Source organism: Cucurbita maxima, unplaced genomic scaffold, assembly GCF_002738345.1.
Source record: "Cucurbita maxima cultivar Rimu unplaced genomic scaffold, Cmax_1.0 Cma_Scf00010, whole genome shotgun sequence".
Classification (NCBI taxonomy): Eukaryota; Viridiplantae; Streptophyta; class Magnoliopsida; order Cucurbitales; family Cucurbitaceae; genus Cucurbita; species Cucurbita maxima.
The window spans coordinates 5,536,320-5,550,544 of NW_019272026.1; the positions used below are offsets into that span (position 1 = coordinate 5,536,320).

The window sequence follows — 14,225 nt, forward strand, 5'->3', positions numbered from 1 at the left end:
CATAAAGGGGCATGAAAAATGGCGTAGTAGCCATAATGAATGGAGTTGGTGTGTGATATGGCTTAAAAAAAGGGGAAAAGAAAGGTGATATGTTTGGTAATTGTTGGTGGTTTGTAGCATGCCAACCTGGGCTACTCCGCCATAAAGTGGGTTCTGATACAAACACACCTAATCCTTTCACCTTTTCTAACACTACACTTTATCTCTTTATCTTTTTCAAACATTTAAACTGTAAAGCTCACTACTCCCTTCCCCCTAAATTATTCATAAAATTTAGGCTACCTAAACCCTAAGATTCTAATTTTACATTTATGGACACATTTAATTATATTTTATATTCTACCTATCAATTACTCTTAAATTTGGTTAGTGTTAGTTTGATTATATACGTATAATATCCCGTTTAACTACCCTTAATCTCGAGTTCCTTTTATTATAGTGTAAAATTATTCGTCTATTGGTATGCTTATTATTTTTTGTAATATATAATTTGACATATTTTAATGCATGTTAAATACAGATTTCAATTTAAAATTATAATTAATTATTTTTTTTATTTTTTTATTTATTTTGAAGGCATAACACAAATATAAAATATAAAAGAATCAAAAATATAAAAGTTGGAAAGTGAAACTTATAATTTTACTCAATTATTTGGAATCTTATCTTGAGAACCGTTTTCCATTGTCATTGGACAAAAGTGCACAGTGCACGAACTTGGTTACTTTAATAAAGTAGATTGTAAATCTACCAAATATCAACAAATAATGCATAAAAAAACGTTATTTTCTCACCAAAAGAAACCCACCGATTAATACTTGTCGACGCTAATTATTTATAATTTTTTTTTTTAAATTATAACTCACTTCGAGTATAAAACTCACATGACTTTACTTTTAATTTTACTATCAATATAGATAGTATTTCGTATATTTTTTCTCTTAATTAGTCAACGTGGGACTCGTCCCAACCATCTATAATCGGTTGGATTATGTCTAGGATTAATCTAATAAAACCAACAAAATTAAGATAATGACAAACAATGGAGTTCCATTAATTTGGGCTTTTTTTTCAATCATTTTTATTTCTAATTTCCCAAAAATGGGTCATGTGAGTTTTGGGCCCAAATTGGGCCATAATTGAAATATGACGCAATATTGAATTTTAGAGATAACTCAAGCAAAATAGAAGGCCACTAGGGTTAAGACCAGATTAGTTACGTAAATATCAACATTACTCATAAAAAATATATTTTTATAATAATTAATCAATAAAATAAAATAAATAAGTAAATTTATATTACGCATTAATTAGTCTTTAATACTCAAAATTGAATAATTTACTTTAATACGTCAAATAAAAATTATTTAATAAAATATTAATAGCAAAATAATTAAAATAATAGAAGATATTCATTATAAGTGTATTAGTTAAAATTTGTCAAACAATCGTATTAACAATTAATTAAAAATAATTACGGGACCGCGTTTTTATGTGTCTCGTCCGGTCTGACCTCACAGTAATTACGTTGGGCGTGCAGACACCGAATAGAATCCGCCGAATGAAAAATCCCTTTCTCTTGTTTACTTAAAAATAACTTGTGTAAATTACTAACAGAGTTTTAATCCAGTGTCCGTGCGCCTGACGTGAGGATCGTGAACACACTGACACGTGTCACATGAACAAATTTTGTGAACAGCTGCGAACCACGTCAGGATTTAACATTACGGCCTGGCGCGCCCGCGCCCCCTATTTTCCGTCCAACTTCGTAGGAAAAAGGCTGTACACAGGCTGAGGTGAAAAAAATGCGGAGATGGGTGAAGGTGCAGCTCCCTCCCTTTCACTTCGCTCCTCAGCTCTAATCCATGGTTACCCATTCAAGTTTCAGGTTCCTCTCTCTCTTAGCGCTCTCTTCTTTTGCAGAACGAGCTTATTTGCTTTCTACTTTTGGTTCGTTAATGGCTGCTCAGTACTCTTTTAGGTCGTCTTTGGTCCCATTTTTGGAATTGGTTAGATTGATTTGATTATGCTTTTTTAATTTGTGGTGGGAAGGGTTGGTTCATGTTTCAGTTTGTTCGTATTTGTTTTCGATGAAATTGAATTACGTCTGTTGAATTTTTATATTCCTAGGCTGAATTTTTATCGTCAATTAGTGGTTTTCTGAAGAACTCGTGACAGATCGTCAAGTAGTGATTATGTTGCGAGCAAAGCAGATTGACAGTGTTTCAAACCGGGACAGATCATTTTTTTTGTGGTGTTACACAAAATGGGGTGATCTGTTGCACTCGATCGATCAATTCAATTTAATCCATATGGTTAGGTTTGAGTTATCAAATAACTTAGGTTGGGATAGGTTCAAATACAAAACTCTATGAATTGAGTTGATTGGTAGGGTACTCTGTAGCGTGGGTTGAGCGGAACTAATTCAAATTTATTTTATATTTTATTTTTGCTTACAATAAATTATATGTACATATATTTAATTTTATAATGATTTTTTTCTCTATTTGGAAGGTAGTTTTTCAAAATATATATTGAAATTAAGTTGTAAGTCTTGACTCAATATTTGGAAATAAATAATGATCCTAACTGCCAAATGTTTTATAGTTAATTTAGGTATGATTTATTATTTAATAAGGTTGCTGAGGTTGAAATTTTGTTTGGAAATAAATAATGAACTTTAACAACCTGAACTAATCCAATCCTTAAGTTAGGTATGATTCATTATTTAAAAGGGTTACTTACGTTCAGACTCGTACAATTGGGTTGGGTCTAAAAAATGTTCCGCACTCAACCCGTGAACATCCTTTGTTTTTCTTAGTAGATCACAATGTAATGCACACGGGTCTTCATGCACATGCCCTGAATACGAAACTTGTGTTTCCCAGGGACAAAATGGTAGTAGTGAAATCCTGCACTCACAAAAGCATGCACCTTGATAGCCAATAGTTCAGGAAGCTTTAATTGCAGAAAATGCAACAAAAGTAATTATGTCTCATGAAACTGACGACGTTGATCTCTCGGTTTCCATACAACAAGTTACAAACACCGGCCCCAATCTCCAGAGGGGAACAAAATGTGTAATTTATGCCAGTAGCCTTAACTCTGTTTTGGATGATGAGTGCATTTCACCAAATATTGACACTCAGATTGTTAAGATGGGTACTATGGTTGTGAGCTTCTTCTCTGACTTTGTGAATTTTAAAGTCCCCTTATCTGACTATGATAGAACATTTAGCTCATTTAAAATTTGCATGGTTGATCCTGCCCGGTCCATTTCTTCTGTGAAGCCTTAAAAAATCAAACATCTAAGAAGAGAGAACATTCCTATAGATTTTAAGCCTCAAAGTAGTAGTAACCATCATGGTCCAAATTGCAAGGCTGAGCAATTCAATAATTATGTTAAAGGCTCAAAGCAAGTTCCAGAGGCTAGGAAGCGAAAGTCAGTGGAATTTCATAATATCTCCTCAGAAAATTGTGATAAATTAAAGGACTATACCTAAGAGAACAAGAGTGTATTCAAACAGCTTTGGCCATAGGTTCATAGTTCACAAAGTCTTCCAAGAATTTGAAAAAACTTGCCAGATAATTTTAAAAGCTCAATAGGATGAAGCCAATCGCTCCACTGTTTTTTAATGCCCCATATGTTATGGAAAGTGTATTTTGCGCATTGCAACAACTTAAATGGGCCCTGTTTCTGAAGAGGCTATTGGAAAATTGAACGATTCAATAGATGCCCAACCAAATTCTATGTGGGTAGATGACCGCTCTGTTTCTCTTGTTTTTTATTTTTTAGTTTTTATTTTTATTTTTATTTTTTATTTATTGATTGAAGCGCATGGCTAGGTTTAGACATGATGGACACACTTGTACTAGTATGATTGGCCTCCTTAGTTGTGCCAAACAGTTTGGTGCAATAAATAGACTGCTTTATCAAATGATCAAGGATGGGTGTCAGCCCAATGTTGTAACATGTAATTGTATAATTCATTGTTATGGTTGTGCAAACTACTTGCAAGAAGCTGTTGATGTATTCAAACAAATGCAGGAAGCAGGGAGTGAACCTGATGGAGTCATCTACTGCACGCTCATTGACATTCATGCTAAATCTAGCATTCTTGATATTCCATGGGAATGTATGAGAGGATGCAAGAGGCTGGCCTCACTCCGGATACATTTACTTACAGTGTTATGATCAACTGCTTGGGGAAGCTGGCCATTAGAAGTTGCATATAGGCTATACTATTGGATGGTTGATCAGGGTTGTGTTCCAAATTTGGTAACCTACAATATCATGATTGCTCTTCAAGCAAAAGCAAGGAATTACAGACATCCAATAGTCGAGCTTTGGGCTAGATAAATTGACTTGCTGCATAGTTAGGGAAGTATTAGTCCATTGTGATTTACTTGAAGAGGCAGAAGGTATTTTTTTTTAGATGCAAAAGAAGAACAGGGTTTTCTATGAACCTATTTATGGTATGGGAATGATACCATGCTACGCTTAATGCGGGTTTACAACCCAACGTGCCTACTTGCAGTTCCTTGCTTAGCGCCTTTCTGAGGGTACACCAACTATCAGATGCCTATTACTTGTTACGATCAATGCTGACTTTTGGTTTAAACCCTTCTATACAAACTCATGCCTTGCTTCTCAGTTGCTGCACTGAGGTGCAAATGAATGACATGGGATTCTGTTGTGAACTCATGCAAGTCACTTGTCACCCAACTCACACATTCCTTGGTCGAAATGTGCGAGATCACATGAACAATTTTTGGACCTTATGCTTCTTTCAGGTGTCTGCCACTTCGGAATCGATATTGTAACTGAATGGGGATGGCGATGCAGGGTCGCTAGATCTTCTCTAGTGAGGCAGGCAGTCCAGGACACGCTTAGCATTTGTATCTTACCTTTCTGGATGTTCTGGCGCGGTGTAGGGAGCCTCTTGGTAGAGATGGTTGCACCAATCTTATGTGGAGAGGAGGCATTTGTTATAGCAATACCTCTTCTAACTCCATCCTAAACTTCATATCTTTACAGCCAAAATTCAGTTCCGTATGAATTGTATTTAGATTACTTTTTGGATCAGTCAGATATGGGAAGAAATCTGTCCATATTCAAGTTGGAAGCACAAAAATTAAGCTAAAAGCTGTGGAGTTTGGCTATTTGCTAGTGATTATAAGGAAGGAGGTTTTAACTTTCCCAAAAGGAACTATTTTTTGATTTGTAGCAGACAATTTTGTCTTTTCCATCGTGGGCCACTTGCGCAAAAGATGGAAGACAACTTCTCTTAATGTTGCTTTTTTTATTGATTTTCTTAAATTATGAAATTCTTAACTATTTACTTTTTTTTTCTACAGGTTATTTTATCAATTTAGGGGGGGGGGGGNGGGGGGGGGGGGGGAAACAAAATATATTTTCTATTAATTAAATTATGCTAATAAATCTCATATTTTCAGGTAAAATGAAAATATTTATATAATTAAATATGCTTAAATAAACAGTGAGCGACGGCAATGACAGAAGTGGTCATAATTTTGGCTGAAAATAATGCATATAATAATTTTTTTAGAATAATTATAAATAATTTACTTGTGGTTTAAGACTAATTAAGTCATAATTATGAGTTTTAATCTTAATCAGAATCCCCAAAGAGTGCAAATAAATACGTTTCTCCGCCGTAGTCCACTTTCGATGCAATTGTTTTCTTTACTCTCTCCCTCTTCGATGGGTATGTGTCTGTGCGTCCACAAAAACACACAGACCACTCTACTTGATTCCCCGCCTAATCCATTTTGCGCCTTTTGATTTCTTTGACGATCCATCTTCTTCTCCGGTGACGGCAATCTTTCTGCATTACCCGCCACCGGAATCTGTACGTGTACGACTGTGTCCCCTTCCTACATCTTCTTCTACCTTCAATCTACGAGTTAGTTTCTTTTACTCATTCTTGTTATTCTTGGTGTCTTTGCTCATTCTTGTTATTCTTGATGTATCGGTAGACGCATGTGTAAACTTTTCTATATGCATGTCCATTGGATCACTATAGAGGTTCTTGATGGGGCGCAAGAAGAAAAACATTGATCCGCGTTCTAAACAATCTCCGTCGGTTCGTGGAGTCGCCGTTGATGCTCCGAGTTTACCAAACGCCGCCGACAAGAGTTCAATACCTGATAAGGCAAGTAGTAACAACCAAAGTAGGATCGAGTCGGTGTCTGTCAATGAATCGGATGGCTTCTCTTATTCCACAATTAAACTCGAATGCGAGCGGGCTCTTAACGTGCTTCGGCGCGGGAACCACTCTAAGGCACTCAGGCTTATGAAGGAGTTGAACTCCAAGATTAATAACTCTGTTCACTCTGCATTGATTCATCGGGTTCAAGGTACTATTTGTGTCAAACTAGCATCGGTTATTGAGGACGTGAATACGAAGCAGCGGCATTTGAAGAATGCGATTGAGTCTGCTCGTAAAGCAGTCGAGCTCTCACCAAACTCGATTGAGTTTTCCCATTTTTATGCAAATTTGCTTTACGAGGGTGCAAATGATGCTAGGGAGTACGAGGAGGTGGTGCAAGAGTGTGAGCGGGCCCTTGGCATTGAAAATCCAATCGATCCCGCTAAAGAAAGCTTGCAGGATGAAAAGGATCAGAAAATACCTACTCCAGAAGCGCGAATTACACACGTTCAGACTGAATTGAGGCATTTAGTTCAAAAATCAAACATATACTCGATATCATCTTGGATGAAGAACTTGGGTAATGGGGAGGAGAAATTTAGGTTGATTCCGATTAGAAAAGTGACCGAGGACCCAATGGAGGCAACGTTGGTTCAGGCTAAGAGGGCAAATGAAATCAAGAAGGCAACGAAAACGCCTGAGGAGCGAAGGAAGGAGATTGAAGTCCGTGTTGCTGCTGCAAGGCTGTTGCAACAGAAGTTTGAGTCGCCTCAAATGCAAAACGAAGGAGGTAAAGCTGATCGGACCCTGGATTCATCTTCAGGGTCTAGTACAAAAGTTGGTGAGCGGCGAAAACACGCCAATGTGCGGAAACATGGCTCTTCACGTGAAAGTAGGGATTGGGTTTATTCTTTTTGGAATTCCAAGAGTACAGAATCAAAGAAAGAGTTGCTTAAGATCAAGATAAGTGATCTTAAGACTCATTTTAGTTCTTCAAAGGATACCTTGGCAAATGAAGTTATTTCAGAAGCTGTGTCCTTTTATGATGCCAATAAAACATGGAATTTTTTGGTGTGTTGCAAATGTGATGAGAAATTTGTGTATCCGGAATCCCATATGCATCATGTGCTTCAAGAGCACATGGGTAACCTTTTGCCGAAAATGCAATCTATCATGCCACAGAATGTTGACAATGATTGGAGTCAAATGCTTCTTAATTGCTCTTGGAAACCATTTGATGTTTCAGCTGCAGCTAAAATACTCATAGGTCAAACAAAATGCAATGACTCGGAGTTGGTTAAGGATATCGGCTTACAGCATCACTCAGAATGTGAAGAGTCTCTCAAAGATGCATGTGATTCATCTCCAGAGAAGCATAATCATGGGCATGGTTTAAATGAATTCAAGCTTTATGAAAAAATTAGCAACAGCGGATTTGCATTATCTGATAGTTTTCCAGTATCTGATGACTCTGAGCGAACTAGGCTTCTTGAAAAAATTCATGCGGTATTTGAGTTACTCATTGGACATAAATGCCTTGCTGCAAGCCATCTAAACAAGGTGATACAATTTGCAATGGATGAGTTACAGGGCATTGTTTCTGGATCTCATTTTCTAAAGCGGGGTCTGGACCAAACACCTCTATGCATTTGCTTTCTGGGCGCTTCTCAGCTTGGAAAAATCCTCAAGTTCTTGCAAGAATTATCTCAGTCTTGTGGTATTGGTAGATACTCTGATAAAAGTACTGGTCAAGTTGAAGATCCAGAGAGTGATAAACAAGCTGTTGATGTCAAAGAGAAAGTTGTTCTCAATGGAGATGCGTCACTTCTCCTCCTAAACGAGTGTTTTCTGTCGTCTGATATCCCTCATGCCAATGATCAGGTTGCAGCCACAGATCATATGCCTGCTGCAACTGTTAAAGATGCTACTGCAAATGAGGTTCTTTCTGATGTCGATTCTTTCCTATCTTGGATATATGCAGATCCCTCTAATGGGGAACAGGTAGCATCATGGACAAAAACAAAGGAAGAAAAGACAAAACAACAATTGGAAATTTTTCAAATGCTTGAGAAGGAATTTTACCTTCTGCAGAACCTTTGTGAGAGAAAATGTGAGCATTTGAACTATGAGGAAGCGTTGCAGTCAGTAGAGGATCTATTCTTTGAGGAGAGCAAGAAGGAGGAAGCTACGGCTGAATTTATCCCCAAGAGTTATGTGTCAGTCCTGAGGAAGCGAAGAGAGGAGCTTCTTGAGACTGAGAATAATGTGATGTATATCGGCAGTAGGTTTGAGTTAGATGTTGTAACTAATATTTTGAAAGAAGCTGAAGCTCTGAAGGTTAATCAATTTGGATATGAGGAAACTGTTGCCAATGTGCCTTCTCAGTCATGTGATCTGGAATCTGGTGAAGATGAAAATTGGAGGGCTAAGGGTTATTTGCATCAAGTTGATACTTGTATAGAAATTGCAATAAAGAGACAGAAAGAACAATTATCTATTGAGGTATGATTATCAATTATGGTTGCTTTACATATAGGTATTTGCTGTTTGCTCATTTTATTTGATCATGCAGGTTAGCAAAATCGATGCACGTATCATGCGGAATGTTTCTGGAATGCAACAGATGGAACTTAAGCTCGAGCCTGTTTCAGCACATGATTATCAATCAATATTGTTGCCTCTTGTGAACTCATACTTGAGGGTCTGTGTCAATTAGGTTAATGTTAACTAATATTCCTTGAGCCTTTTGGGACTAAATGATGGATTCAAATATCAAATTATAATATTCAGGCATATTTAGAAGATTTGGCTGAAAAAGATGCTACGAAGAAGTCTGATGCTGCAAGAGAGGCATTTTTAGCTGAACTGGCACTGGATTCAGAAAAAGGTATCAAAGGAGGAAGTGATAATTCGAGACATGCACATGAAAAGCCAAAGGAAAAGAAAAGGAGCAAGGAGTTTAGGAAATCCAAGGACTCTAAGGTTGTTTTGTCATTTTACCATTAGAAGTTTAGGTTCACGATTTTGTTGTTTTTGTAACTTAGTTGTTCCTGGTGATAATGATAGTTTAATAATTTTAATTCTGCAGGTGGTCAGTGGTCCTGAGCAGAATGTGCTTCATGATGGGGCTGTCGATGGAGTGTAAGTATTACTGTTGACTTCCCCACTCTCTGGGACCTATTAATCACTTTTAGGCATTTGTTTTATTATAAAATCATGAACGTCTGAAATCTTCTAGCTAATTTTCTGTTATTGGTGGATGGTTTGGTCAATAACTTGTTGCAGTCCCGTTCAAGTTTCACCTGATGGTGATGTGGCAAAGGTAGACGTTGCTGCTTTTGAGAACTCTGATGCTTTAAGACTACAGGAGGAAGGGCTTAGACGCAAAATTGAGCTGGAAGCAGATGAAAGAAGGTTAGAAGAGGCTCTGGAGTATCAAAGACGGGTTGAGAATGAGGCTAAACAAAAGCTTCTGGCTGAACTACAAAAGAAATCTGCCCAGACAAATCTAGAGGACAAAGTTGCTCTGGCAGAACATGATAATCCCATTGAACTCGTCCCCAGTGTTGAGGGTGCTGAAGAGCATTTTAAACCCACTGTTGTGGTAAATGTTATTTTCTTCGTCATTGTTTTCCTTCTTGGTTATTTTAGTGAATTATGGAACTCCCTAGTTCTAACATGTATCCAACATTCCCGGCTATTTTAGGATCAATTGGCAGAAAGTGAATCGATTCCCGGCTTGTCTAGGAATTTTCCTGCAATGCCAAATGCTGTTTCAGGTGATTATAAGTTAGTGGTATACATTGATGGAAAGTTACTTGGCAGCAAGATGCTGTGGCTTTTAGTGTTGAGTTCATCATTCTCTTTTTCTTTAGCAGGTTCATACAATGCAGGAATTGTAGAGAATACCCCACCGCCTTCTGATAGGAAGAAGGGGAGGAAAGGTAGACGACACAAGGTTGCAATCAAACGAGTTGATGGAAATCAGCCTTCACAATCTTATAATGATAATGTAGCCTTTGACAACCAATTGAATGAGCAAGTCAGAGATCATGACAATCTCGTAGTAGATAGTGGTGAGTGCATATTCTATGTTGAAATTCACTATTTATTTTCTCCGCATTGATAAATGGGGTTTGTGAATGATGGATGTCCTGGGTTTTATCTCTTTTAAATGATTCATGCGAATAATGCTGGGCGTGGAAGCATAAACCGTTAATAATCAAAATCCATTTTCATAACTGATGAATTTTCATTGATCAAATGCCACAAGTTCTAATGTTCTGTTTTCTCCTGGACTTTTTCCCCTTAAGGTCTATTTGGAACGAAAGGTGTAGGTTATTTCCCTTAAGTACTAATTTGGAAAGAAAGATATGGGTTATTCCTCTTGAGGTTTAGTTTGGTATGAAAGATATAGGATTCCAATTGAAAGTAGTTTTTTCTGTCCCAAATTAAATTGCATTGAAAAAATAAAAAATTCCTTTTTTCAGGTCTGTAGTCAATTTCTCCTTGCATGATATGTTTGTGCAAATTTGTATTCTCTTGCTCACTTATTGAAGATATTGAAACTATTAAACATTAAATTTTGCCATTTGTACTCGATCAATTGCATTCCTGTGCAAATCTGCGGCATGAAACCGCTGTTCATCATCTTTTTGTTTAGACTGGACTAGCATTATCTTGTACCCTGATTCAATCAGTTAATCCACTCTCTGAAGAAAATGGCACAAAGACTTTGGGACAACAACATGCGGAGGATGATGAGGAAAGATTTCAAGCTGACCTTAAGAAGGCTGTACGCCAGAGCCTTGGTTAGGTTCCCTTCATGTCTTTTTTTTTTTTTCCCACTTTTGGTTGCACGCTTATGATTTTAATTTGGTTAATCTGTATTTGGCAGGAAACTATTAAAAAAGGCACAATTTTTTTTTTTATGGGATACCTTTTTTTGACAATCTTTATCTGTATAGATTTGCTCCTTTTTTATTTTTTTATTTATTTTTATTTTTATTTTTATTTTTATGTACTAGAGTTCCGTTGTCTCTCTAATATGCTTGATTAGTTGGAACCCTGGTTAATTAATTTTTTTATTATTTATTTCTTATTTTAATTTTAGACTCTGTAAGTGTTTAGTCCCCGTCTCGTGGTTATACTGAGTTCTTTGGATTCAGGATGTGTTTGTCTCAAAATGTTGCAATATAATTTTTTAATAACTAAAGAAAGCCATATAAAGTATTGTAACCTTTTCATTTTTAATCTTTAATCTGGTTTGATCTGGATGAATGATTAGATTTCTAGAGATTTCCTGCATTTATGGGCTCTTGTTTCTGTTTCCTTTTTTGTATGGTAACTGCAATATTATCTGACTATATTTTTAATGTTTGCTCAGATGCATTTCAAGAACAGCAGGAATTGCCCTTGATTACAAGTTCCAGTACACCATCGATCAGCTGTGGTGAAGTAGATGGTAATGATCTTCCATCAAATGAACTCAACGTAGAGAATGTGCAGGAAGAAGATGTATTTGGTACAGGACTTAAAAATGAAGTTGGTGAATATAATTGCTTTCTGAATGTGATTATTCAGGTGAGTGAATGACAGAAGAAGATTATATATCACTTCACTTTGCTAGATCTTTGTTCCTTTTTCTGCCTATGCAGTCTAAAAGGTTGTCATGTTCTACGTGAGCTCAGTCCTTATGGCATTTAAGACGGTTTCGAGAAGAGTTCCTGAGAAGATCTACGACTGAACATGTTCATGTTGGGGATCCTTGTGTTCTTTGTGCATTATATGAAATCCTTGCTGCCTTGAGCACGGCATCTGCAGATGCTAGAAGAGAAGCAGTCGCCCCCACTTCTTTGAGAATAGCTCTGAGCAATTTTTGTCCTGATAGTAATTTCTTCCAAGAGGTATTTTTGCATACCCCTGGTTTTTGACGCCTACATCTTTTAAAAAGAAAGAAAGAAAGAAAGCTCTATTACTCTCTACTTGATTTTTTGTAGTGTTTATGAGAAAATCTACAACTAATTTTTGTCGGTTGTTCAGGGCCAGATGAATGATGCCTCTGAAGTGCTAGCAGTCATTTTTGATTGCCTACACAAGTCGTTGACTCGTAGTTCGAGTGTTTCTGATACAGAATCAGTGGAAAGCAATTGCATGGGGTCGTGGGACTGTGCAAGTGACACTTGTTTGGTTCATTCCATCTTTGGTATGGACATTTTTGAACGAATGAATTGCTATAGTTGTGGCCTGGAATCTAGACATCTGAAGTACACTTCCTTCTTTCACAATATAAATGCCCATGCCCTTCGAACAATGAAGGTAACAGAATCTGCCTTTCCCTAGCGTTGACGATCATTCATTTTGGAACGGTGTTCTTTTATATTGTTTCTCTTATTCAATTTTCTTCACTATCCAGGTTATGTGTACAGAAAGCTCCTTTGATGAACTTCTGAATGTTGTTGAAATGAATCATCAGCTAGCTTGTGATTTGGATGTTGGTGGCTGCGGAAAGCTCAATTACATTCATCGATTTCTCTCTGCAGCACCACACGTGTTCACAACAGGTGATTTATATAATTTTTATCCGACTCCTACCACCCTACTTCCTCCTGCCCGTTACCCTTGATCTACTATTCATGATGTTTTACTTGTATGCAAATTTTTTATTGTAGTCTTGGGTTGGCAGAACACTTGTGAGAGTGCTGATGACATCACAGCGACATTAGCTGCTCTGAATACTGAAGTAGATATCAGTGTTCTTTATCGGGGTCTAGATCCAAATATTACCCATAATTTAGTATCAGTGGTATGTACTCTTCTTTCTTCATTCTTTGAGTGGTTTGGCGAATTTTCATGGGAATGTAGTGTTAATTTCTTATTCATCATGACCCGTGGAATTTGAGGTTACCTCATAGTCATTGATATTTAAAACATGTCGACCTGGGGTTTTGAATATTCCTGGGCATTCATAGACACGATCACCTGGGTTTCTTACTATTATGCATGACACGATCACCTGGGTTTCTTACTATTATGCATGACACGATCACCGTGGATTTTGTAGGTTTGCTATTATGGTCAACACTATCATTGTTTTGCCTACAGTCACGACAAGAAATGCTGGATAATGTACGATGATAAAACTGTTAAGGTAAGTTCTGACTTTCCTCTGCCTCTTTTTCTTTTTTGGGTGGTGTGTGTGGGGGGGGGGGGGTTGCTTTTTCTTTTTCCATCTTTTTTCTCATATGACATTAACTGTGCTCATGCTAAGGTAATTGGCGGCTGGCCTGATGTTCTTACCATGTGCGAAAAAGGACACTTGCAACCTCAGGTTCTTTTCTTTGAAGCTGTAAATTAGCGATGTTTTGGAACTTTCTCCTTAGCCGTACTGGTGGAAAGTGGTTTACATTTGATTTCTGTCTTGGCAAGGAGTCGTTTTAGAGAAGACTTGCCATGTACATCCACAGAATTCAGACAGTACGTATAAATATTGGTTTGTGAAGAAAATTTTGATCGGGTCATAGCATAGATCTTTGAGTTTTCTGATACAATCGACGAATTTTTTGGGAAGATCTGGCCCTCGAGGAGAAAAAATATTGTAAGTATGATAGATTTCTTCTAAATTGAGGGGGAGCCAGATGATTGGAGAGCCTAATGGGAAGATCTGCCCCTGGAATTCCTTTTTGGCTTTGATCCTTTAAATAAGGAACGATATTAAATGGGGTGATCTCTTGTTATATCTTACTTGAGAGGTGTCTTAGATGTTGTATAGTTCCAATTAAATGCGCTCAGGCCTCCAGCTATTGTCACTCAAATATTTTGTAATCCAGATTTTGGCGATGAATATGAACCAATCTTCAGGTTCTTTATTCTGGATTATTTCAAGTTGCTGAAAAATAGAGTCTGTCAATGCATGGATAGTTTTATTTAATAACGTAAAAGCATTTTCATTGAGATATAATATATAAGCTTTTGGTTTTGTGGTTCAAAAATTTGCAAACCATGGATGGATGGTTTGCACACGACAAGCATGCCGTGTATTATTTCCCATTT

At 37.1% G+C, this 14,225-nt stretch overlaps 1 protein-coding gene and 1 pseudogene across 2 annotated transcripts; both read left to right on the forward strand.

Annotated features, from left to right (window-relative positions):
* The first annotated feature begins 2,888 nt into the window (after positions 1–2,888).
* LOC111485641 lies at positions 2,889–5,199 on the forward strand (annotated as a pseudogene).
* A 498-nt stretch (positions 5,200–5,697) lies between these two features.
* Positions 5,698–14,103, forward strand: LOC111485602. Of its 2 annotated transcripts, XM_023132554.1 has the most exons (16): positions 5,698–5,927; positions 6,048–8,675; positions 8,746–8,874; positions 8,964–9,155; positions 9,262–9,314; positions 9,459–9,777; positions 9,880–9,952; positions 10,052–10,249; positions 10,874–10,984; positions 11,560–11,756; positions 11,864–12,079; positions 12,216–12,491; positions 12,589–12,736; positions 12,845–12,978; positions 13,237–13,323; positions 13,444–14,103. In XM_023132554.1, exons 2-16 carry the CDS (start codon positions 6,057–6,059, stop codon positions 13,528–13,530), a joined length of 4,839 nt encoding a protein of 1,612 aa, XP_022988322.1. In that variant the 5' UTR covers positions 5,698–5,927; positions 6,048–6,056; the 3' UTR covers positions 13,531–14,103. The 2 variants fall into 2 exon arrangements, with proteins under 2 accessions (XP_022988322.1, XP_022988324.1); XM_023132556.1 differs by having other exon boundaries at positions 5,707–8,675; positions 10,892–10,984.
* The last annotated feature ends 122 nt before the right edge of the window (positions 14,104–14,225 follow it).

Bases quoted from the DNA above. Each gene is read 5' to 3' on its own strand.
- LOC111485602 (XM_023132554.1), top strand. From the start codon at position 6,057: ATGGGGCGCAAGAAGAAAAACATTGATCCGCGTTCTAAACAATCTCCG. The intron at 9,315-9,458 runs GTAAGTATTACT...AACTTGTTGCAG, and splicing joins GATGGGGCTGTCGATGGAGT to TCCCGTTCAAGTTTCACCTG. The intron at 11,757-11,863 runs GTGAGTGAATGA...ACGTGAGCTCAG, and splicing joins TTCTGAATGTGATTATTCAG to TCCTTATGGCATTTAAGACG.